Source organism: Lissotriton helveticus, chromosome 8 (assembly GCF_964261635.1).
Source record: "Lissotriton helveticus chromosome 8, aLisHel1.1, whole genome shotgun sequence".
NCBI classification, from domain to species: Eukaryota; Metazoa; Chordata; class Amphibia; order Caudata; family Salamandridae; genus Lissotriton; species Lissotriton helveticus.
The window spans coordinates 976,267,892-976,294,984 of record NC_136069.1 but is presented as its reverse complement, the minus strand read 5'-3'; the positions used below and the strand labels follow the sequence as shown (position 1 = coordinate 976,294,984).

At 44.1% G+C, this 27,093-nt stretch overlaps 1 protein-coding gene across 1 annotated transcript in view; it reads right to left on the bottom strand.

The window, feature by feature from the left end:
* Nucleotides 1-27,093, bottom strand: part of LOC144773041 (von Willebrand factor A domain-containing protein 5A-like) — a 584,045-nt gene that overhangs the window by 90,623 nt on the left and 466,329 nt on the right. Inside the window, exon 17 of the mRNA XM_078657811.1 lies at nucleotides 942-1,123. Within this exon, the coding sequence (XP_078513937.1) occupies nucleotides 942-1,123 (182 nt within the window). The remainder of the gene's footprint in view (nucleotides 1-941; nucleotides 1,124-27,093) is intronic.

Here is a 27,093-nt window from a genome sequence, read left to right as displayed (position 1 = left end):
TTTACCCTGTACGATTTTAAGCAGCTATTGTTATAATTATTTGAAAGTCAATTTAATTAAATTGCAACTGAAACGAACAGATAAGTAAAAGTATTCCTAATTGGATCTAGTTGGCTTTTACTAGAGAAAACATGCAATAAATAACACCATTGTACAAAGCATACTCTTGGATGCCATCTTATCTCAAGATGTAGGGAAAGTGGACATTAAACAAGTTTTATCAACAATACGCTCACGGCTTTTCAGTTTGTGGGGACCACCCTTAATGCCACTGCAATTGGAATCCTAAAAAGCGCTTGTGTCCTGAGGCCGCGGTTCAAAAATGCTTGCCTTCCAGGTCTCTGTGTAATGTGTGCAACAGCTTCATGTGCATGGTTGTCAGACACCACCTGTAACGTGGATTCTAGCGCGAGCCCAAGCATATTCAAAAGATTCTGTATCGCATATTCAACTGTACAACAAACTGTACAACAAACATGTATTGTTATGTATTAAACCCAATCTCTTCTCTTTAGTCCTAACCATACTGTCATCACCACGGTGCTTAATTTGTTAATGAATAAGTGGCTTTGTTTCTCCTTATTTCCTTCTTCTCTGTTTTTCTTCCTCTTGCTTTGAATCAAAGCCTGCAGAGGGAAATTAGTGCCAGACCCAAAACTGAGGGTCAATCAGCCCCACCTGAAACCATGCACCGCCTCAAATTAGGCACTGAATCACCAATGAATGAAACCAAACTGACCCACTTAAGTGCTTATGCATATACAATCATTCTATAACACTTCAATCATAAAACCCTACTTCTTACATCTGTTCTTATAAATACTACTGAAGATATTTCCAGCTCCTCTCATTTCTACAGTTAATGTATATAAAGCAAACTACATATCAGACACGTATGTTCAGTCATCACCACTATCGGGAGTTCCTCCATTTAGGCTTACCTTGCCAGGGGTCTTGGCAACCAAGTCTTCCTGAGTTGTCCCAAGAGCTGAGGCCAACGCAGCATCAAGTTGCCAGGACCCATCTGCCTTCTGAAGAGAGATGAGTCTCAGGAGGGGATCTTCCTTGGGGGGAGGAATTATTTCTGGCTCTGGTGTAGCAATCACCTCAGGGGCTGCATCATCTGCATCAAAGAGAGATAAGGAATGTGAGATACTAAGGAAGAAATGAGGAGAGATGATGTTTATCTGTGGTTAATGCCCCTCTGCATTATTCGGAAAACATTCAATGAAATTTAAATGAGCAACTTCTCTTATTCTTTGGGTTTACAATTTCTTGGATCAGAGTCAATTTAATAACATCACTAACAGAACCATTAGGTATTTTCTCTTCTTTGAACTGGATTGTAGAATATAGCTATTACACACTTGCTCAAAAAGCATTTGACCATTAATTACTAAATTACGAGATAATGATGTTCACAAGTAAGAATACCTCAACCTCTATATCCTGCAAATAGGCTCAACAGTTCCAGGGTTGTACGCAAGAGCCACGGTGACAGACTCATCAAAATACAATACTGGAAAAGCAAGATAGAGAAGACCAGATACCAGACCAAATCCTGCTATGCTTCAAGGATATGGAACTTCTATCCTCCTGATTTTTCTAGCACCGCCCTATCCATCTTTGCTTTTGAGAAGAGCTCAAGACCATACTACTGAGGTAGCCACACTTCGCAGTGTGCATATAGAGACTCCTGAGGCCAAAAGCCGGCAGCCAACCTTACGCTTTGCACTTTGCACATATTGTCCTTGTTTTTAAAGCTTGAATTTTGTTTTAATTTGTGACTTGCCATATTACTTACTCACCGCAACAGCCGAGATAGGTGCTGGGCGGGGAGGTAACTTCGCTGTCCCGGAGACTGCTGGCAGAACCAGACGCCATCTTGAGGGTATCAAATTAGTAGCTGGCTAGTTCTTTCTCCCCTGATGACATAAATGCCTGCGATAACGCGAACGCGCAGCGGGCGTGCCAAAGGCAAGCCCGTCTGTGCCCGTCCGCGCCCAGATGCAGGAAATGCTGCTCAAAACAAGGTAAACGTCCCAATTCTGAATCGACTAACCTACTCTGCCAAATCCTTGCTTAAAATTAGATCCCTCAAACAAACTAAATATCTAGCTCATACTTGCTGTCCCAGTAAGTTTCTAACTGTACCGGAGGTGCTGGTAGCTTGCAGGTTCTGTCTTTTTCAAAGACCTGACAATGACTAGTTCACTGAATCAAAGTAAGAAAATGGACCAAGCTACAACCGGTCTAAATAGCATTCTGTACAATGTAAGATCCCTAGCAGAGCACCCTATCGAAATATGGGATTTGATCACCTCGCACTCCCCAAAACTCTGTTTTTTTACAGAAACCTGGCTAAACCCCACAAACTATCCATTGATCAATCTAGCCATTCCAGATAGATATAAATGTATACATCTAGACAGGGATGAGAACATTGGGGGTGGTATTGCCATAGCCTTCAAAAATCATCTTAATGTGTAATGGATTTCCACCTTAAGTAATGACAGCATGGAACTTGGAATCTCTCAAATAATTATGCCACCAACCGATAGTTGGAATGGAGCGCTGATGTATCGTCCTCCGGGATCTAGAGTTAATTTTACTAATCAATTGATTGAGCAAATAGCCATGCATGTATTGGCAGCCAATAAATTTATTTTAGTAGGTGATTTTAACTTCCATGGTGAAGACTACTCCAATTCAGAAGTTAATAAGCTTCTATCCAGCCTAAACCTAATCGGACTCTCCCAAAGAGTTATAGGCCCTACACATTGGGCAGGCCACTCCCTCAATCTAATTTTTACTAATATCGATCACCTGACCTGTAACCCTCCCAACCCCCTAACATGGACTGATCATTCTATGATCATGTTTTCTATTCAACTACTATTTATTAAGAGTCTAGCAGGGAACGCAGGGCGGAAAAATGAGATGCGTAGACCCTGGCGCGATCTATCTCAGGAAGCCTTCAAAGAGATATTTCGTCCTAATCCATTTGAGAGCGATGCGGACGTCTCTAAGTTGTTGGAAGGCTTCAATTCCACCTTAGTGACAGCATTGGACTCAATAATTCCTCAAAAAAACTACAGCTCCTTTCAGCGGCGGCTATCAGCTCCCTGGTATACCTCTGAGCTAAAAACTGACAAATCCAAATGGAGAATCAGTAAAGATCCCTTAGCAACACAAGTATACAAACAATCTCTGTCCAGCTATCATCAGAATATAAAAACAACCAGACGAACCTTCATTATGAATCAAATAGACCATGTCAGTAACTCCTCTAAAGTCCTGTTCAACATAGTTAAGGACTTTGTGTCCCCACAAGCTTGTAGACAATCCCCAGTGGAATCTCAAGAACTCTGCAACTCATTAGCGTCTTATTTTCATGAACAAATTGTGAATATTTATGCTAACTTTCCAACTGTGGAGTCCCAGAACCCTGAAACCTCCACTAGATCCGTAGATTTGGGAAATCTGACATCTAGCACCCTTGATCGGTTTGAAATAATCACGCTGGATGAGGTTTCCAACTTATTATCCTCTGCTAAATCCGGCTCGCCCCGAGAACCCTGCCCCCTCAAATAATGTCCTTCTCGCCAATATCTGTGCTCCTGAAATCCAAAAATGTTTTAACTGTTCAATTCAATCAGGTATTATCCCCACTACATGGAAAGAAGCGTACCTACGACCAATTCTAAAAAAAACTACAGCTGACCCCCATGTACTTAGTAACTACCGGCCTATTTCCTTGTTACCCTTGTTGGGTAAACAATTGGAAAGTACAATAAATAGGCAGCTAAGCCTATATCTTGAATCAAACAAAATTCTGGACCCCTCGCAATCAGGGTTCCGTCCGGGCTTCAGCACTTAGACCGCTATCCTGGCAGTAACTGATTGCCATAGGCAGGTTATGGACGCAGGAGGATCAGTAGTCCTGATCCTACTAGATCTCTCTGCAGCATTTTACACCATCTTACACTCAAAGCTCGTGGAGAGACTACATTCCTGTGGTATTCAAGGAACAGTCTTAAAATGGCTGCAGAATTTCTTGTCGGACAGACTACAAACTATTATGCTAGGGCCATACTTCTCAGAGAAAACTCGGCTGGAGAAGGGCGTACCCCAGGGCTCCTGCCTGAGCCCGACATTATTTAATGTTTATATGGCCCCTTTGGAAAAAATTGTAGAACAGCTAGGTTTCGAGATAATTTCATATGCTGATGACACTCAGCTTATGTTTACAATTGGCTCCAATCTAGAAGCTGAGAAAATCCGGTTTTCTGCAGGTATGCTTGCTATCTCAAACTGGATGACGGAGAACTGCCTTCAGCTGAACCCTAGTAAGAAGGAGGTCATGTTATGGGGAAAGCCTCTACCATCTGGCCGGATGATTGGTGGCCTACACAGGCGGGAGGAGCCCCAACCCCCTAAGAATGTGTAAAAAATCTTGGATTAAAACTCGATCAGGCATTATCTATTAAAGATCACATTGCAGCAACAACTAGCTCCTGTTATTATAGCCTACGTCTCCTACGTAAGATTCTTCCCTATCTGCCCACTAATCATTGTAGAACCCTGGTCCAGGCCATGGTGATTAATCAACTTGACTATGGCAATGCTCTGATGGCTGAAGTGGGTGAGTTCTTGCTTGCTAAACTGCAGGTGATCCAGAACACAGCAGAAAGAATGATCTTAAATGCCCAGTAGGCTCTCCCTCAGGTCCTTTGCTGAGAGAGCTTCGCTGGTTACCTGCGAGGAAGCAATCTCACTTTAAAATCTGCTGCCTCACCTATAATGCCTTAAATGGCAAAGGCCCCTATTACCTGCAAAAGAAACTTACTAAATATGTATCCTGTTGAAACCTTAGATCTAATACATTAGCCCTCTTGCAGGTTCACCGAATACGTCTCAGTCGCACAGGGGGCAAAGCTTGTTCGTACCTTGCTCCACGTTACTGAACCAACTACCTATTGCCCTGCGTGAATGTGGCTCATACAGTATCTTTAGGAAACAACTAAAAGTCTTCCTGTTTTAAACTCTGCCGTTATCTTGACTCCGGCTTCATTTCTCAGCCTTCTCTTTCTCTATGCAAGCGCTGAGATGTCCCCAGGTGAGTTGTGCGCTATAGAAGTACCTATAACATAACATAACATAACAAAGTAGAAAATATCGAGGAATCTACGCATGCACTCAGGTACCCTTCCCACCCCTCCAACATTACAGTGCCCTGCTTTCTTTCAATTCAGTTTCTTTTCATTTTCTACTTAATGCACAGATTCTCCTAGTCTCCTCTTTACTGTTACACCCTATACCCAGAGTTGTGTTATGCAAATCCAAAAACATATGTACAAAGTATTACAATGATCTCCTACGGTTCTGCCAACTCAAAATTAAAGTTTTTTTACTATATCGATAATAAACCATTACGATATAAGGTAGACAGACCATAACAAGTCACTAGCCCAGCACCGCTGCACTAAAACACCTAATTTAAAATGAAGACGTAAAACACAGAAAATTACCCACAATAATGCTATTAAAGCAAAAGAATAAAAATAAAATTAAAAAAAAACCAATAAACGTCACAAAAAATGTTCACTTTCATGGCCAGGGCCACGTCTGGGATCTGGCGAGGTAATGGTCACTATAAGCTTTTGTTACTTTACTTTTATCTTTAGCAAATTTAAAAAACGTTTGCATGTTTCGGTACAATTGCCCTTAAATTGAGTAAAAAGCCACAGGTATCAGAGGCAGTTCAAACACCTGTGTACGTGATTTCACAGGGCTATCATTTTTTAAAAGTAGTGTAGCATCGGTCATTACTTCTATAGTACACTTCCAATATTTACTCCTTGCCTATTCCAAGAAGGAGCTGTGAATTTCTTTCAAAGGGTTAGGGTGAGAGATTACATTTTTTACACCAATCTCTTAGATCTCATTGCAAGACAGATCTTACCACCTCAGGCAGAAAGAAAGCTCATAAACCTCTCACAGACTTAAGCTGCACAAGTCGGTGAGCAAACAATGAAGCAGAGGAGACTGATTGAGTAGTAATTCTGCTGCAGGACTTTAGAGGTGTGCTGGATTGTCCACCAAAGGATAAGTGAGGTGCGGCATCAGAGGATTTACGATGTTATGGTTAAGACAGGAGGCTAGCATTATGCATTATTGTAGTAGTAAGGAAGTAAGGGTGACCGCAAATGAGAGGCAAAGGCTGGGTTGCAGGTAAGTGGTTTTATTAACTATCAGGCACTGGGAGCGCCGGGAGTCGCGTCCGCCTTGTTCGCGTGCTCCGCTCATCTCTCTAAAATGGTGGCCGCGCTCTGCGTCGTTGCATCACGCCGCAATGACTAGAACATGACACTACATATCTCCACCCTTTAACAATTAAACAAAGTGTGAACAGAAGTGTCCCACGGTCTATTTGGTTCTCAGTACATTAATCTCACCCATTTCATAGTCTCTGTACCTGGCCATTCCTACCACAGTTCTGCCAGCTCGGGTATATCTCACCGGGGTACCGGAGGCGTTCTCAGGGTCTTCTCTGGGAGTTCTCGGCCACGGTCTGTCTCCACCCGTGGGCCTGCTCTTCGGTGTCGCTTCACAGGTGCCTTCCTGGTGTCCCATTGTGCATTCCAGATCACCTTTTTCAGCTGACACCGTCTCTCTCAGGGCTTCTCCCGAGGATGCTTCCTCTTCCTCCGAAGGGAAGATCTCTGCGTGGTTGTCGTTGAAGTGTTCTGACTGTGACCCTTCTTCTTTGGTCCACTGCACGGTACGTCGACGCAAGGTCGATGGTGGAGAACCATTTCACATCTTTAGTTTTTGCCAGCATCTCGTCGATTCGTGGGAGCAGGAACTTTTCTACTACAATGTTTTTGTTCAGCTCTCTCAAGTCCACGCATAGGCGCACCTTGCCGTTGGGCTTCCTGACCACCACCAACGGTGCCAACCATTCTGCGCCTCTATGATGCCGTTGTCCTCCAGCCGTTGCAGTTCCAACTGTACTGTTTCTCTTATTGCGTACGGGATGTTTCTTACTTTGTGGCACACGGGCTTGGCGTCTGCTTTTAAGGTCTATTTTCTGTGTAAATTTCGTCAGTGTTCCTATCGTGCCTCCAAACACCGTGGGAAACTCCTCCTTCCAATTGGTGTCTTCTGGCTGTCGCTCTGGGCCGGTCATCAGGAGCTGCGTGACGCCTCTCGGGTTCAGTTGTATGCCTAGCTCGCCCTGGTCCACCCATCCTAGGACAGAGGGCCCTTTCTCTGTTACTTATAGCTTGCCATCTGCCTTCCGGCCCTTAAACTCAAATTGCAGGACTCTATACCCCACCATGGGGATTGGCTCGCCCGTGAATGTTACTGGTCGGATATCCGGAGGTATCAGGTGTGGTCCTATGGGCTGTCTGAAGAGTTTGTCCCACACCTTGCGTTGTACTATGGTGTACGGGGACCCTGAGTCAGCCACCACTTTTATTTGCACTCCTCCTATAGACAGTTCACACTGTGGTTTTTTCGATCGGGTGCTGTCGATGCCGAGTATGTGTTCTTCTATACATAGCACGTTATCCTCTTCTTCATCCTCTTCTCCTTCCTTGTCAGTTTCTTGTGCGGGATACTTGACGGCAGGTCGTCTCCGTTTCCGGCGACACACTTTCTCGTAGTGCCCCACGATTCCACAGAACATACACTTGGCCCGGAACGCTGGGCAGCGTGAGCTTGGCTCACACACCTGTAGCATGTGTTCTTGTCTCCACTAGTGGATTTCTTCATGGGCAGTTGTCTGGGAACACATCTAGTCTGCATCTTTGTGTTCCCTGCCTCTAGTTTGCTCCTGTCCGGGGGTTCTGCTTCCGTAACTTTGTTGACCATTGGCTTCACGGGGTTATCCCTTTTTGTGGCCTCAGCACATCTTTTCGATAGCTCTGCCTTCTTCACCATGGCTATGACTTCTTTCAAGGATGCATCTCCATTGACCCAAAGCTTGTCTTGAATTGAGGAGTTTGTGGTCTGCATGACAATCTGGTATTTAATGAACTCATCATGTAAAGCGCCGAACTTGCAGGGGACTGCCAGTTTCTTTAGTGCCGCCACATAATCATCCATAGACTCTCCTGCTTCCTGTTTTCTTTGTTGGAAGTTGTACCCGTCTATGGACGTGCACACCACCGGTCTGTAGTGGCTGTCTAGGTCTTTAATCGCGTGTTGGAACACGTCATCATCATCGGCCTGCCGTGTTTTAGGTACTAGGTTTTGGAAGACCCTGATGCCTTCAGGGCCCAGGTTATGGAGTAGTATCCTCTTCTTTCTTTTGCTGGGAAACTCACCACCGCTTTCATCTTCCAGCGCTTCCAGGTAATTCATAAAGTATACTTTCCAATCTTCCCACTTCATTGAGGGTTCCCCAGGTCTGGGTAGGAAGGGGATTGGCGTTGCGAGCGAAGAGGCTTGGGCACTCATCTCTGCTCTTTGGTCTTGGAGCTTTTCCACCCCTCTGGGACTTCCTGGCGCACTGGGTCTGTGCTGGCGTGGGGAGCTCCTAAGAGGCGCAGGCTCACCGCCTGCACTGTGCTGTGCCTGCTCCGCCAGGGCCTCATGGGGAAGGGTCTGCTGTCGCCAATGTGAGATGTGTTCGCCGTGTGCAGGGGCCTCAACTGGTGGGCCAGATCAGGAACACGTGGTGGCGTCCTCTCTCTCCGCTACGCCCGGGCTGCTGTACTCACAGTTGGCGCTTGTCCAGATGCTCAGCGCTTCTGTGGGCGGGCCGTGCGTGGTGCGACTCCCAGGAGGTGGGTCTACTTTCCTCCACGACCTCTCGTGGTCAGGCTGACCTGCCCCCCCCCCCGCCCCGCCTGTGGGCTTCACACACCGGCAGCAGGCGTCTCTGCGTGCCTCGGTCGGGGTTGTGGATGCAGGCTCTCTCCTCTGCCACGCTCTCTATCCTACTTGCCACTTCCTGCGCCTGACTGCTGCTGCCTCGTGGTCCTATGTTGCCATGGGTCGTCTGCCAAGTGGTCGTAACTAGCAGTGCTTGTTTTCCGCCACTCTCGTCGCCAATCTGTAGTAGTAAGGGTGACCGCAAATGAGAGGCAAAGGCTGGGTTGCAGGTAAGTGGTTTTATTAACTATCCGGCACAGAGAGCGCCGGGAGTTGCGCCACGCCGCAATGACTAGAGCGTGACACTACAATTATCACTTCTAATTACTACATTGAGCAGCACTTAAAGAATAGAATTCAGACTCTTGATTGAACACGTAAAGTAAATATAAATCTGTAGCACTATATAAGCCCTCTGTCCTACATTTTCTTCCACTTTTGTGTGCTGTCCTGAACAGATATGTGTGACTTTCGTTTAGACTGGTTTTTTTTCTAGAAAATATGTTTTCTGTTTTGTTTAGTTTAAGTAATTCGGTCAATTGGTGGGAGTTTTAAGTAGTTGAAAATAGAGGTTTTTTTTAACAACACTGAATCCTTTTGGTACAAGTGTTAGAGTGGTAAACAGTCATAATATCGACTACAAAATATCGAATGGGCATAATATCGAGTACAAAATATAGGCTGGACAAAATATCGAATGGACAGAATATAGACATCAAAAATATCGTTTTGAAGGTAAGTAATGTAATATCGAATGTTAAAAATATAGAAAGTTAAAATATTGAAGTATATAATATAGGTTATTAAAATTATCGAATTTTTAATAATATCGAATTTTTTATAGTGTTTTTTATGTTATATGTGTGAAAAGTGTGTATTTATGTTATATTTATTTTAATTAATGAATTTTGTTTTATTAATTTTTGCGTAATTTAATTCCGTAGCGGGTTGTGGGTGTATAGGGGAATAGGGTGGGAAGTAATTTAATTATAATAAATTAAATATGTAAATTTATTTATTGGTAATCATTTTTAATTAATTGTTAATTTATATTTGGTAATTAATTACATTTTAATTGGCAATTCATTTTAATTCATTGATTAATTGCTAATTATGTTAATTTTACTAATTTATTTTATTGTAGCGGGTTGTGAGTTTATAGGGGAATTGGGTGGGAAGTAATTTATTTATAATTAATTAAATAAGTAAAGTTATTTATTGGTATTTATTTAGAATTAATTGTTAATTAATTTTTTATGGGTAATTAATAAAATTTTAATTGCCAATTAATTATATTTGTAATCGATTAATTGCTAATTATGTTAATTTTACTAATTCATTTTCTGTAGCGGGTTGTGGGTTTATAGGGGAATAGGGTGGGAAGTAACTTATTTATAATTAATTAAATATTTCAATTTATTTAATTGTATTTAATTTGAAATAATTGTTAATTAATTTTAAATTGTTCATTAATTAATTGTTAATTTGTAATTAATTTGAATTAATAGGTAACTAATTGTAGTAATTAATTTTAATTTTTAATTTTAATTGATTAATTATTATATTATATTAAATTGCTAATTACTTTTAATTAACTTTTTATTGATATTAATTTATATTTTTTTAAATAATATATGAAGTATTTACTTTCCATACTGTTGCACTCTCTGGAGTGGGAATAGTAATTTTTACCCCTACGCTATCCAACGCTTTCCCTACTGTTGCACTCACTGGAGTGGGAATAGTAATTTTTACCCCTACGCTATCCAACGCTTTCCCTACTGTTGCACTCACTGGAGTGGGAATAGTAATTTTTACCTCTACGCTATCCAACGCTTTCCCTACTGTTGCACTCACTGGAAAGGGAATAGTAATTTTTAACCCCACGCTATCCAACGCTTTCCCTACTGTTGCACCCACTGGAGTGGGAATAGTAATTTTTACCCCTACGCTATCCAACGCTTTCCCTACTGTTGCACTCTTTGGAGTGGGAATAGTAATTTTTACCCCTACGCTATCCAACGCTTTCCCTACTGTTGCACTCTTTGGAGTTGGAATAGTAATTTTGACCCCTACGCTATCCAACGCTTTCCCTACTGTTGCACCCACTGGAGTGAGAATAGTAATTTTTACCCCTACGCTATCCAACGCTTTCCCTACTGTTGCACTCACTGGAGTGGGAATAGTAAATTTTACCCCTACGCTATCCAACGCTTTCCCTACTGTTGCACTCACTGGAGTGGGAATAGTAATTTTTACCCCTACGCTATCCAACGCTTTCCCTACTGTTGCACTCACTGGAGTGGGAATAGTAATTTTTACCCCTACGCTATCCAACTCTTTCCCTACTGTTGCACTTTTTGGAGTGGGAATAGTAATTTTTACCCCTACGCTATCCAACACTTTCCCTACTGTTGAACTCTTTGGAGTCTGAATAGTAATTTTTACCGCTACGCTATCCAACGCTTTCCCTACTGTTGCAGTCATTGGAGTGGGAATAGTAATTTTTACACTTCCGCTATCGTATGGTAATAATATTGAATATTATTTAATTATATTATGTTACTATATATATATGTTTTAACAAATATGATTGTAAAACATTTTTTTATAACTTTCATTAATTATTTAATTATTATAAGGTAATTTAAGTATTTTTAAGTATATTTTAGTAATTCATTTTTTATATTAATTTAATTTAACATTGTTTTTAATAAAGTCAATATTTTTATAAACGATATTTTGTACTCAATATTTTTGTACTTACCTGTTTGTAGATACAAACTCGATATTCAGTCTGTCGATATTTTGTCGCCGATATTATGTCCCTCGATATTATGTCAGTGATCCGTTAGAGTGTTAGAGTACAGAGTTTCAAATTTACTTTTGATGGGATAACCCTAAATCCTGATAACTACATTTAAAAAAGAAATACATTTAGCAGAGAAGAAACTGTAAAATTTAAGGCTGTTTATTAAAATGATCTCAGATTTACAGTTTTGTAGATCTGCTGTTTGGAAGGCTGCTGCCAGTGCTCACGGTCTGAGGAGGACCCTGGAAGGGAAGAGTAAGATTCTGTGTGAAGCCGGCGGTGCCATCCTGAAAAAGGGCACTGCGTCAGCAAGTTGCATGGAATAATTATGTTTTCATAGTCAGTGGTGTACAAGTGATTAAGCTGGCAAAATTTTCAGGTAACAGTAATTCTCACATCAGCTGTGCCCATAAGAGGAAGAGCATAAGAAATATTATCAGGACTTAATATTTTAAGTATTGGGGCGTGGCTTGACTGCGGAGTAGGATAGCAGCGTCTTAGTGGAGCTCCCGATCGAGCCCTGTAATCCAGTACCCATCAGAGTCCCTGAAGGATGCCACTAATCTGTAGAAGTTGTGCTGGGGTGTAGGAGCGTCCTCCCCTTCCCCCGGGCCTCATTTCCTGTGAGGGACCACGTGGGGCGCTAAGTAAGACGGAGGCCCTACGAGTCCGGAATATTGGCAGACACGCACCAGAGGATTGAGGGTCTTCCAGAGCCACCCTCGGTGAAGATTAGACAACGCGTCTGCGGAGGGATCGTGCCTGACCAATTTGAGGAGCCGAGAGGTGGCTCAAGACCGGAGCGGCCGAAGGCCCTTATCCGAGGCAGTAACCAGATCGAGACTCAAGGTGGCCGGTGTACTGGGGCTGAGGCAGGGGCGTGGCGCTGGAGAACGGGGCTGTTTGCTGTGCTCTCCTTCACCAATTGACTCACTAAGAAGACGCAGGCTGCTGCCAGTCAGGTGGATGGAGACCGGCCAGGGCTGATTTAACCAAGGGAGCGCGATTATTCCAGAGACACGCCGGGAGCGAGTCCTTGAGACGCTGTCACATTCCCTCCCCTGACCCTCCAAAAGGCCGTAGACAGAAGGTGAGCAGTGCCGGTCCTGGAGGGAGTGAGCAGTAGCTTCCACTGGGAAGATAAGGCCACAGGAAGAAAAATCTGGACACAATCAAGAGGGGGGAGGAAGCCTGAGGCAAGGCCATCTCAGCGCCCATGCAGAGGCCAAGATCAGGGGCCTGGCGCTGTACTTGACGGTGGATATCACTCCTCCCCACTCTCAGGGGTGGCAGCATTTTCGTCCCCCTCCACAGACCCTGTGGGGTTTGGGGTAAATCCCAGAACTTTTTCCACAAGGAGGGTGATGCCATGAAGGTCAGGGTGGCAGTGGCTGGGTACTCCGGAATAAGGTGACTATCAATTGTGGGGAAAGGAGGTTAATCCGCCCAGCCGACTCGTGACTTGGTGTGGTCAAGGAACATAGGTCTGTTGGTTGTCTCCCCTCTGCTTGCGTGGAGTCCAAAGTGATCGGTTCAGCACTAGAGGCAAGGATAAGAGGGAAATGGTGAAACCGAAGGGAGCAGGCCCCCCACAAGCGAACACGATGGACAATTAAGCAGGTGCTAGGTTCAACAATGTCCCAGACGGGGAGGTGGCGGAAGAGTCCTCCCTAATGACCATAATGGCAGTGATAAGGGATGTGAAGGGAGCGCTTGAAACAAAAATAGATTCCGTATCAGTGGACGTTACACTAATTAGAGTGGACCTTTCCAAGCTTAGTGATGAAGTCTCCACGGCCAAAAACAACATCGCTCAGCTTCAGGCCACAATAAACATCTTGAGTCTCAGGTACTCAAACTGATACAGCAGGCCCCACATATGGCAGCAAGACTAGAAGACCAAGAAGGAGAGTGAGGAGCAATACCATTTGAGTTGTGGGGATCCCAGATGGGGCGGTGGGCCCCAGTGTTGATCTCTTCCTGGAGGATTTTATTGTGAACAAGCTCCAACCCAAAAGAGTTTCAAAATTCTTCTCCATTGAGAGAGTAAATAGAGCTCTAGTCCCTCCACCTGGGCCAGGGGCCCCTCCCCGCACAATTACTGCCAAAAATATTTAGTTACTGAAACAGGGATGCAATCCATCAAGCAGCAAGCTCTAATCTGTTTCTTTCCGGACTTTACACAGCAAGTACAGCAGCAAAGGAGAAGTTTTGAGTCAGTGTACAGGGAGAACAGAGAGAGAAACATTAAATATATAATATTTCAGAAAATCAGGATAGCTCGGGACCATTGGAGGTGGATTTGTTTCCTTCCCGTTTAATATTTCAGTTGGAAAGATACATCAGGCGGAGTCTAGATCCAGGGGATCGGGGGATCATGCATTATAAAGGACTGAAAGGCTATGCTTTTCCTCCTTTACAATGATACAGAGATTTTTGTTACATGTTGAGAAGGCAGAAATGTAAAACAGTTTTAGTTCTAGTTTTCTACAACTCAGGCATGGGTTCCTTCAGTTCTTGAATTGCCAGTAAAATGATTATTTTATCCTGAAAGCTTCTGTTTGTCGCATGTGGTGAATGAGTAGATTCACAAACTCTGTATACTCCTACCATCTCGTTATGGGGTCAGACTGTTGCAACTTGTCTTTTGTCGAGGAGGTCTGTTGAGTAATAAGTCCTCTGTGATTCCTCCTCTGGTAATGTCCACATATGGGCAGAGTCTACTGTGTTTTTTTTTTACAGGTCTTTTTATAAGCAATAAAGATATGTGTAAAAACATAACTGTTAGAAATGGGGGGTCTCTAGTTGGCAGTGGCTGGCCACAGTCCAAGTAGGGACCCTTCTTCCTAAGGCAGAGTAAGGGGGCTACACCCTTTGATAACCCCTGCTCAACCCTGTGGGAACAGCACGAACAGCTAGGCTTATCTTAGAGGCAGTGTGTAAAGCATTTATGATCATACACAGTAACACAGTGAAGGACACTACAAAAGGACACCACACAAGTAGTTATAAAAAATGTTATAAAAAATAAGTATCTTTATATATAGACTTAACACAAGACCAATAACGGTAAAAATCCACAATACTGAAAAAGGGGTGTACTCTTGAAAAGCTGGAAAAAGAGTTCAAAGTGTTCAAATAGGGGTTCAGTTCAAAGCAGGGGTCTCTGTGACACTTTTACTTACAAAGTACCTGGATTTCGTAGCAAAACAAGCAAAATGTCACAAAGAAGCTGTAGCGATGATTTTCCCCACGCTGGGCCGGCGATGCGTTGAATCCTTGCCGCGAGGGAGGATGATGCGCCGGTCTGCGGTGACAAAGCGACAGACTTCTTCATGCTAGGCCAGCGATGCGTTTTATCCTTGCCGCAAGGGAGGATGATGCGCGGATCCTGTTGCGTGTGCGATCTTGTTGCGATGAACGAAAATGGCACCCCACGAGGGAGCGACGATCCGGGTGAGATGCGAGAAAACGGCGCCCGCTCTGCGATGTCGTGATGCGATGATCTCGATGCGATGATCTCGGGTTCGTGAGCTGCAGCAGCGCGAGCGATGATTTTTCTTATGCTCTTCAACAGCCGCAGCTCGCAAACGGGCGTTAGCGAAGACTTCAGTACTCTCTTCTCTGTAGTAGATCTAGAGGCCCTGGAACTCACAGGGGCCTCACCTGCAGAGAGAAATCCACGCTGGGAGGAATGAGGAGGGTGGTGGGGGAGTCAGATGTGCCTGTGACTCCAGCAGGAGGCTAGCTCTCTTCTAGCCCTTGGGTGATTGCTTAGCAAAATAAAAGTCTCTCAAAAGTCCTTTTCCCTCTTCTTCCAAGTCCAAGGGGAACTACTGCAGGCCAGATATTTATACCACAAAAGTCTTTGTTCTCAAAAGTCTCTAGTCACTGAACCCAGACAAAACCAGTTCTGCTGAGGCATGGAGCACTTTGTTTACCAGGCTGCATCCTTCCAGATAGAGGGGGTCTGCCATCAGACGGACAGTAGGAGGTGGAGCCAGCATTCACCTTGCCAGGCACAGCCCTATTCAGGTCAAGGAGCTACCCCTCCCCAGTACTCAATGCAGATCTCTCTGTTCAACCGAGATCTGACTCAGCCTGCCTTGCCCCTCTAAACCCAGACAGTCAATACACATAACAGCAGATCACATGGGAAGGCTTAGGCAAGAAAATACCTACTTTCTAAAAGTGGTATTTTCAAACAGAATATTAAAACCAACTCACTTAAAAGATGTATTTTATTATTCTGAGCTCAGACATACTAAACTTGAATTTCTACTATGTGCCTTGGGACAGTTAGGACTATAAGATGTAATAGCCAGTCTGCCCATAGCCTTGCAGCAGTGAAAAACAAAATGGAGGGTAATTCACTACCAGGACATTCTACACATATCAAGCCATGTCCTACCTTACACACACAATGAACCTACCATAGGGGTGACTGACATGATGCTAAGGGAAGGTTCAGGGGCTGGGAAGTGTGGGCACTTCACAGCCAAGACGGCAGTTCTGGAGCGCACGCAGACACGGCAGTGGCAGGTCTGAGGAACACTTTACAAGCTGCTCTGTGGGTGGCGCAAGCCAGCGCTGCAGGCCCACCAGCAGCATTTGGTTTACCAGCCCTGGGCACACGCAGGCCACACTACTAGGGACTAACAGGTAAACCAAATAAGCCAATCAGGGATATACCAATTCACAGTCATATTTACACAGGGGGCATTTGCGCTGTGGCACTGAATGGCAGTGGCACAGCGCCCAGAGCATCTAATACCAGCAAAAACAGAGGAGACAACAGCTTAAAATGGAAGGGAGACCCACGGCAATGGTGCCAGGTCTAACAATAACTGTGCAATTTCTGAACATCATTTTCATGGTCACATCAAACCACCCTGTTTCCAGCCAACCTTCAACACAACCCACAGCATGGCCCAATTAAATTGTCTGACGACTGAGCGTCCAGGGTGTTGAGGGCAGAGCCCTCATATATGTCACCTCTATATTCATTCCAATGTCCACCATTTGTGGGGGCACCATTGGCCTTCATACACTACTCTCTCAGGTAGACTGAACCAGTCTATATCATGTTTCCAGTCTCCCAATTGCGGTACCTGCTTTGCACCCCACAACGTAGGCACATTCCTTTTCCTCTCCACCAACCCCAGGGTGATCCATATTCTTTCCATACGGAGTAAGACTGACATTTAATAGACATCATTTCACAGAGGCGGTGAGAGGGAACCCCACAAAATTCACCCAGGCAGGCAATCACAGACATCCAGAAGCCCTGTAATGCTCGACAGTTTCAAATCATATGATAAAAGGTACCTGTATGGCCACAGCCTCTTCGACAGGCCTCAGTGATCGCCCTACCCATTTTAACTAGTGTGGTTTGTGCGTAATAGGAGCTGTGGAAGAACGTCAATTGGAATCGGCAAAAACCTGACTGTATAGCCACTTCTCTAGGGGATGCCAGCACCTGCACCCATTAGTCGTCTTCTAGGTCTCCCAGTTCTGTGACCCAGCGCTCTTTCAATTGTGTCAGATCATCTGAAGTATTGTTAAGCAACGTCTGGTACGCCAGTGACATGGCCCTGCCTGGCATGTATCCATCTAATAATCTGTCTTCTAGATGCAAAGACTCAGATAGCACCCTTCCCTTTGGCAGTGCCACCCTCAGGGCATGGAGGACCTGTATGTAGCGATATGTTTAGGCGGGCACCAGTTACTAGTCATGCTGCAGGTCTGGGAGGGGGATAGCATCTCCTTTGGCTCCACAAGTCACCCACTCATTCCCCGTTTATTATAGCCTAGCAATTGTCTCAGTGCACCCAGAGCCACCTTGTCTAACAGGGATGTGGCCGGTGTGATCCTACTCTTCCAGCCCAAGGCCAGTGTGGCTGTATACCAAAGGTTTACCACCATTGTAGTTGGGGCCCTAAAGGGTATGGTGTTGAGGGGTATCATAAAGGGCCCTAAGATGTCCTCCCCAGCTGCTGAACCAGCCTTTCCATCCGGAAGCCTGGTTCCTTTGTGAAGCCAAAGACACAGCAATTAATTGTAGTCAGCTGCGCAGCCCAATAATATTTCTTAATGTCAGATAGTGCCACTCCCCGTCAGACCATCACCTAGTGTCTAGTGGGGGTGGTGCTATCCACACAGGGCCTACACTCCATAGAAATGCCCCATTCTCGCTCTCGATTTTCTTAAAAAATGATTTATGGACAGGGTATGTTGAGTTTTGCAAAACAAAGAAAACGAGGTAGGCACATAATTGTAAAACGTGCAGCTCTGCCCAGAAGCGTTAGTGGGGGAGACCTCCAGTGTTGGATATCATGCAGAATGATTCAGGGTCAGTGGTCACAAAGCCCAAGATAGCGGAAGCCTTCAGTTACTATTTCCGCTGCACAGTCTTGGGGCAATTTCGGCAGTCGGTCCTGTAGATTATATATGTGGGATTTACGCCAGTTTATTGTATAGCCTGATTAGAGGCCAAAGATGGTAAGGATCAGCACCAAGTCAACTTTTAGATTGGTTTCCGCATAGTGAATGAGAATAGGTATAGAGTAGTGACTATGATAGTATAGCACCATGTGTGGCTTGTAAATAATTATGTAGGTTGAAGATGTCTGTAAAAAGCACTGGCAGCTGGCGCATACGAATCTACAGCACTACATGCAATAAACAGATGCTTACAGGGTAAGTAATATAATCCATTCATAACCTATGTGGCTGCAGATAAACATGCTCTGAAACAGTTTGTAAAGCAGTACTCCCCTAACCGATGGCTAGCCAGTGGATGGTGCAGAGGTCAGAAACAAGGTACTTATGATAGTCTGACCAACTCTAGCCTGTTGTCTTGTCTGAATGTCTGCATAGTAATAATAAGGTGTGTGGAGTGGACCAGGAGGCAGCTTTACAGATGTCAGCTATGGATATGTTCCCAAGAAACCCCATATTGGTGGCCCTGTTTGTTGGTCGAGTGAGGCCTTGGGAGGACAGGTAGGGCTCTTTTAGCTTTAGGTAACATGGCTGAATACATTTGACTACCCACCTCGCTATACCTGCCTTAGATATAGACTGACCATTAAAAGGCTGTGCAAAGGCAACAAAAGGCTGCAGTGTTTTACAGAAGGATTTGGTCCTGTCTATGTACTACATGAGAGCACACTTTACATTACATATATGAAGCGCTGTCCCCTCTTTCCTCACTGTCATTTGTTTTTGTTGCAAAATCTTTTTTTTTGTGTATTATTATTGAGTTTTACTTTAGAAATGTGCTTGCTGCTCAGATTTATTATCTAGTTAAAATTTCAGATTGTGTTGTGTGAAATTAAAAAATGATTTTTTTCTGGTATGAATGTTGATAAATGTGTTGTTAAAAAAACATTCTTCCTCTGCTAAGACATTTCCCTATATAAAGTATGTTTTCAACTTGTTTCTTCAATTAAGGTTACGGTTGTTAACTAAATATCATTGTGAAGAAATATCCTAGCTAGCCTCATCCGCGCTGCTTCGTGAACTGGCCAATGAGCTGAGTTGTAATCAGTATACCTGCTCCATTGTTTGGAAATCTTGTCCTTATTGCAAGGCTATGCTTTCAAACCGTTGCTGAGATTTACCTGCTCCCCAACTAGTGCTTAATTTGAGCCGCTGGATTCCAATAAAGGCACTCAATCCTCAAAAAAAAATTTAAAAAAATACCTCAACTAATAAGCAAAATCCTTGTCAGGGTGAACCACAAAAGTCACGAAATAAATCTGAGCTCAACTCCCTGGTAGATTTGGCACAGAGCAGACTGACAACATAGAGGCAATATGTAAAGTATTTATGCAGGACTAATACAGTAATAAAGTCAAAATGCAGAACACTAAAAATCCAAAAATGGATTAAAAAAACAGAGATAAACAAAATTATACCACAGTGATAAACATCCAATAAGGAGAACCAGATATATGCACTTTTTAAGTTTTAAGCAGAATATCACCAAAAAGCACAAAGTGCCATGGATAGTCAATGTTCGTGTTAGAACGGGACCTATGCACAATTAGACAATGACCACATTGGAGGCCGAAAACACTACTAATCAGTGTGGGTACTTTTTCCTATGTAGAGAGGGTATAGAAAACGCTAAAGAAAAGGTGTGGTTGGAATATATGGTTCCAGGGGGATCATCCTTATCATCGGGCGTTTTGCTCCTCATGGGGCCATGCTGCAATGCCCCATGAGCCCTGCAAGAGGGCTCTGTGTTGGAGATCTTTTCTTGTATCAGCCGTGACTGTGACCGTCTATTAATACCATCCAGGTTCACACCAACAGCAGCAATGGTAACTTGTGAAGTAATCACTTTTGAGAAAGCTGTACTTAAGGAAGTGGGGACCATCAAACATCCTCCCAGGTTCAGCTGCCTGTCCAGCAGAGAGAGGAACATCATCCAAAGTCTCAACAAAGATCCCAGTATCACTATAAAATCAGCGGATATGGGAGAAGCAATAGTCTGGATGTCAACACCTGCCTATGAAAAGGAATGTTTATGACAGACGAATGAGCAATACTATCGCCCTCTCACCACTGATCCGACCATCAGACTTACCACTAAAATCACAGAAGTGGTAACTGAAGCAAGTATAGAAAGCTGGATTATCAAACAAGAGTCTGAATTTCTCATAAATTCCCTGCCCCGAACACCATACTTCTACATACAACTGAAGCTTCATAAAGGGACCACACCGCCACCAGGACGCCCATTCGTCCAAGGTATCAACTCGATACTGGAACCACTCAGCAGATTTTGCGACCACTTCCACAGACCTCTGGTCTCAGAGACAATTAGGTACCTCAAAGACACTACAGATGTTGTAAATCTATTCAAAGATCTGGAGCACCCACAGGAGATAGATCTACTGGTGACCTTAGCTGCAGAAGCATTGTACACTAATATCCCTCAAGATGCCACCATTGAGTTTATGGAAAACTGCCTACTGGCTAAACCACACTGGGAGTCAGATACTCCGGTCAACTTTATTGTAGAATGTGCGACCCTAGCTTTGAAAGAAAATGTATTTCAATTTAAGTAACAAATATGTCACCAGATACAGGGCACGTCTATGGGGAGCACCTTTGCCCCTAGCCAAGCTTGCCTTTATATGGCTGACTGCGAGAACAAACATCTCTCCAGAGACCAGCCCCTATCGTGACAACATCAGAATGCGGAAACGATTCATTGATGATATATTGATCCTGTAACATGGCAAGATAGGGACATGTGAAACATTATGCACCTGGATCAACAGTCTCAATCCATATCTACACTTTACCAGTACCTTGTCAAGAAAGCAGTACCATTTCTAGACTTGCTCATTTCCCGTAGTGATGGTGGATAGTCAACCACAATTTATACAAAAACTAAAGATAGCAACAATCTCCTACTTTATGGGAGCCATCATCCTAAAGCACTTAGGGATAATCTCCCTTTCGGTCAGTTTCTTTGTCTAAGACGCAACTATGATACCCTCTGGAGTATGATGTCCAAGCTAAAGAACTTTGTACTAACCCAGGATTATCCGAAGAGAATAGTCAAACGGCGTATAAAATGGCCAGAAATAATCATTGTGAAGACCTACTGGAGACAAGAAATAAGACGATGAACAATCCTCTTACCTGTGTGACAACTTTTACACTTTCATCCAACAAGTTCCAGAAGATCATGAAAAAACAGTGACCTTTAAAAGAGGTACCCTTGATATTCCAGACCCCAGGTTCGCATTCAAACGGACGCAAAATCGAAGCGATCTTTTGGTCCACACACACCCTCTGAAAACAAAGTAATCTCCGACAAAAAGCCCTCTTGCGGGGCCTGTGGGGCATTGCAGACCCAGCCCCACGAGGAGCAAAATGCCCATTGATGAAGCATGACACCCAAAGGGTGTGTGAGGGCAACAATTCCAAATACGGAAGATCCCCTGGAATCATATACCCAACCTTACCTTTTCTTTAACGTTTTCTATGCCTTCTCCACACGAAAAAGTACCCACACTGATTAGATGTCTCAATTATAGTGAGGAGCACGGGTACTGGACCCTAATCTGGCTCCTAGTCCCCCTCTTTTTGATTCATAGTCGAATACAATAGCCAGGTTCTTCCTGGTCAAACATTTTAAATGGCCTGGTGGAAATTTAAATTATAATGGCATAATTTCATGTTACCCTTGTTCCACAAATTTCCTGAAATTACGTCATTACACCATTTTGCATAATTTTTCACTGTTCATATATTAATATACTGCAAATGCACAGGAACAATTGCTGTTCTTCATGGGGCTCCTATTGAAGTGTTTCCTTGCACCAAAAACCGATGTAAAGAAGCATTTCACAATAAAATAAAGCACAACATTTTGGATTTGCATTTTAGTCATTTTTAGGTCTCGCCTGTCGATGCGCATGCGCATCGAGCTTGCGAGCCTATTGCGGCTCAAACAACGTTTAACTACGAAGCAAGGAATCGTGGCGATTCCTTGCAGTGCCCGTGACTTTTAAGCTCAATGCGCATGTGCATTGAGCTTAAAAGCGCGTGCACAGCCGCCCGCATTCCTCCGACACCTTTGAAGTGAAGCTTAGCTTCACTTCAAAGGCCCGGCTTCTTCACACCCACATGCCGCTCTCGCTCTCCCCGCTCCGCCCCCTCCCCTGCCCGGCCCGGCTTCTTCACACCCACATGCCGCTCTCGCTCTCCCCGCTCCGCCCCCTCCCCTGCCCGGCCCGGCTTCTTCACACCCACATGCCGCTCTCGCTCTCCCCGCTCCGCCCCCTCCCCTGCCCGGCCCGGCTTCTTCACACCCACATGCCGCTCTCGCTCTCCCCGCTCCGCCCCCTCCCCTGCCCGCCGTGTGACCTCGGCTTACACTCACCCCTCCTTTCTCCCCTTTAGGCTGCTTTCGGATGCTTTGTTCGCAGCTTGTCATTTACTTTTGCATTGTGGGCGTATTATGATTCCTCATCAACATTCACTTGGATGAGTCAGAACATATTGGCCCTCAATATGGTAAACTTGAGCAATTATTGGTTTAGCTGATCCAGTCCTTTTTCTGTTTGATTGTTTAACAGCACCACACCCATAATCTTTACTGTCCTAAATAGTCAGAAATCGTCAAGTAGAAGTGGGAGAAGGTCTGGTCTCAGTGGCGCAAATACAGAGGGAGTTGAGGTGCCTAAAAGTGTGTATTAAATGTATGGATGTATAATCGATCTTGCCTGTTTCATATACATCTAAAGTTGCCGCTCTGGCCATAAACTCTTGTAGCCGACCCTAGGGTCGCTCTTGGGGGTCGATGAATGTACTTGACATCCAACAAATGTTACACAAATTGACAACTGTATTGCATGCATGATTAACAATGAAAAGTATGTATTCAACTTGAGCTTGTTTTAATAAAAAAGATTTTGGGATTAAAGATCTTGCCCTAGCTTCTTGTATGCATGGTGGGGAAAGCTGTGATGAGTCCGGGGAACTAATGTGCATACTGGACCATGCAGTTTTGTTTTCCACCTTTAAAATGATTCTAATGTTTTAGGAGAGGACGCTTTGCAGTCTGGGACTAGTAGTTTCAGGTTTTACCATTACAAATAAGGCCATATACCTCTCGCTAGGCAATCTCCTGTTCTTAAAGCATGGTGATGGTGCCATTGCACAGTTAAAAGTACTAAATAAAAATAGCACGTTGCAGGGCTCCACTTAGTAGTTATTGAGCCGACTTCACTATTGGGGGTAACTGAATAACGAGAGAAAGCTGGGCGGATTTAAGCATCGTAGTTCATCCAGTCACAGACAGATGACCCGCGTCGTATATAACCGCCTCAGCCCGCCTTAACTATATTTTGTTTCAAACTGTAATTTATATTCTAGACCGGCCTGACTTGTAGGTCCTGATTAATGTAAAACCTGAAACTACATGTCCCACAATGCTTGTGCGTTGCTGAGACTAGAAGGCAGTGTCACATGGATGCATTTGGGCAAATCCTAGTAATTCCGTCGTTAATCTGCTTCAGCGCCACGATCCGGAAATAATGCGCTGCATTAATACAAATGCAGTGAGCAGTGTTAGCTTTTCTCGGCTCCTTCCCCCTCCCCCAGGTGCATATCCCACATTCCTGCAAAACAAAAGTTGCTATAGTTTCTAAAATCAACAGGCACCCTAAGTGTGTGTTCCCGTGCGTCCATGTAAATGTGTGATGGTATTGTAAATATGCAAAATATAGCTTTAGCAAATTATTACCTGCTTTATGTTCCTATTTAGAACAAAAATTCCTTTTTTATGTGAAAATAAATTCAGTTTTAGCAAACTAAAAGTGTTTGGAAGGTTAGTCTTGGTGTTTATGTATTCAAGGCTTTACAGCAACTCACTGGCACACGGCGCTGCTTGCAGTTAAGTTACTCTCCCGTATATCTTCCCCAAACACCTACCGCCCCTCACGGCTTGTTATTTAAGAGTAAGATTGTTCGTAATTGTGCCACTACACCCATTTTGTGAAAAAAAACTCACTCCCTTACATAAAGAACAAAATGCTGCGCTGCAGGAAATAACTGATTACACTGATTACACGCCCAAAAGGACATTAAGCTGTCAACAGATATACAATCCAGAGCGAAACATAATACGAAAATAAACCGCAAAGCAAAATACGGGCTTTCCTACTCCGCTTACCCAGGCTCTTCCTAGGTGGCTTCCCCCTTTCATTTCACTGCGTTTCCATAGGCCTTTTTCAAATTTTTTCCTCTGGCTGTTTTCTCTCCCATCCCCCCCACTTTCTGTCGCTCCACACCCGTTTCCAAATATAATGTCCTGCTCCAACTGCTAATCCAGGAGGTGCCTGCCCCCCCGCAGCTCTCCAGTTTGCGCTTCAAGTCTGGGATCCAGTGTAGATCGATTCATAGAGCAGGACAGCCAGGGAAGTAATGCTGCCAGCAGCTACTTTTACCTACCTCACTTGGCCCTGCTGCCTCCTACCTATCTGCTCTACGTTCTATCTCAGGGGTCAACAGTGGACACTGCCAACACTCTAACAGCTGCCATTAATACATAAACAGTGAACAGTACCATCACAGCACTAACTAGGAGTGGCGTGCTACTGTAACCGCACAGCTGTGTCTACCGCAGTGATAACACACTAATAATGGGCACTAACAACACTACACGTTCACTGACAGCTGCCATTCCATATTGGGCGCAAGTATCCGCTTGCTTACCGTAATATGTTCTCTTAGCCTGGCATATTTCTTTGTGACCCGAGCTGGGTTGCTGCAGGTTGGCGTCTGCACTTTCCCCCAAATAGTTCCCATATGTACAATTAATAACACTCACCCTCACTCACCCTCAAACCCTCACCCACACTCACCCTCACTCACCCTCACTCACCCTCACCCTCACTCACCCTCAACCCCTCACCCTCACTCACCCTCAACCCCTCACCCTCACTCACAACACATATTGTATTACAATAGGTGTCACATTTGCGAAAGATAAAACTATCTAGAGATGTAGCATAACGACCAGAGCTGCCATATAAGTCACATAAATACAAAACATGTTGCATTCCAAATGCTATAGGTGTCACATTCGCAAAAGTTATAACTATTGGCATTGTAAATGACAAAGCCATCAATTTAGCAATTTTTTACGACCAGAGCTGCCATATAAGTCACATAAATACAAAACATGTTGCATTCCAAATGCTATAGGTGTCACATTCGCAAAAGTTATAACTATTGGCATTGTAAATGACAAAGCCATCAATTTAGCAATTTTAACAACGAAAAAATAAATAAATTGTCATTTACAAGACCAATAACTACAACTTTTCTAATGCGAAACCTATTGCATTCCAACCCCACTCACCCACGCAACGTCACTCACACACGCAACGCCACTCTCACACGCAACGCCACTCTCACACGCAACGCCACTCTCACACGCAACGCCACTCTCACACGCCACTCATCCACGCAACGCCACTCATCCACGCAACGCCACTCATCCATTTGCAAAACGAAAAAAGTTAAACTCTTCTATTGCGAGACCTATTGCATTTTCAATGCTTGTTAATACTTAAGTTAAAGCAGAGTTCACACACTCTTAGATTTTACCTGTCGACTTCAGTCCTTTAAGCCCCAATCCACAATGGGAGTACAGTTCCAAAGCCCCCCCAGCAACCTCTGGGGTGTCACTTAAGCAGGGTTGGACTGGGAACTCAAAGTAGCCTTGGCAATTTGGTAGAACAAGCCCCTGTGGGGAGGGACAGGTGCAAGTGTGAAGCACTGCTGCTTTTGTTTTTAGGGGCCAATATTGCAGCACAGCTTCAATACCGGGCCCCAGTAAGAAAACTGTACCGCATCTGCAAAAACAGCCCCCAACACTCCATCCTCCTAGGGAAACGTCCAATGCTCCTTAGATGAGTTGGGTAGGGAGGTTGAGGAGACCCAGGAGGAGATACAGAAATCCAATGAGAAGGACCTCAGGGAAAGAATCAAACAACCTGAGGATCCTGAATGTACCAGAAGGGGCTGAAGGAGAGAATATCGGGAGTTTTGCTCTTGACCTCCTGAAGGAATTCTTTCCCATGATAGCGCCAAGATTCGTGGCAGAAGATATACAGAGGGTCCATCGGGACATATTCAGGGAAGGAACACAGAGGAAAAACCCAAGAAGAATATTAATTAACTTCAAATCCTAAGCCTTGAAAGAAAAAATTTGAAGCCCTAAAACTGGTTCCTATACCAAATGTGAGTGGACCTTCAGAATTCGATCAGATATCTAAAAGCCATGCAAGACCGACAGTGGGAATTAGGACAGCGTATGCAGGAGCTAAGGTCCTTGGGGGCATCAGTTCAAATGCACTTTCCAGCCATACTAAAATTAATGTGGAACAATCAAATGCTTAACATAAGGGACCCCAAGGAGGTGGGAGCTCTTATCGATCAACTCAAGTCAAAATTAAGAGGGTGAGAGGAAGAAGGGAGTATAGAAGAAGAAAGTACAAAATGCCTGGAGAACAGGGATCTCGAAAGGGGCGAAAATAGCTTCGCCCAAAAGAAGAAAGGGGGGGTGATTCCGGGGGGGGGGGGGGTTCGTCAGATGAAGGGAATTCACAAAGCAAGTTTAAGATATTTAAGATATGTCTGCACTGGGCGTCGGAGCAAATAGAAAAAAAATAAAAAAATAAGGAATTCGTCCATTATGAGAAAATCAAGAAATAGGGAGAGGAAGGGGCTCACTCAAAACATCTCCAACAAACCAGATGCTAATTAACATACTAAAGTGGAATGTGAATGGCATCAGAGTCAGAAGCATAAGAGATAAAATTCTGGCATATCTAAGATCAGCAAGTAGTAAAATTATAATA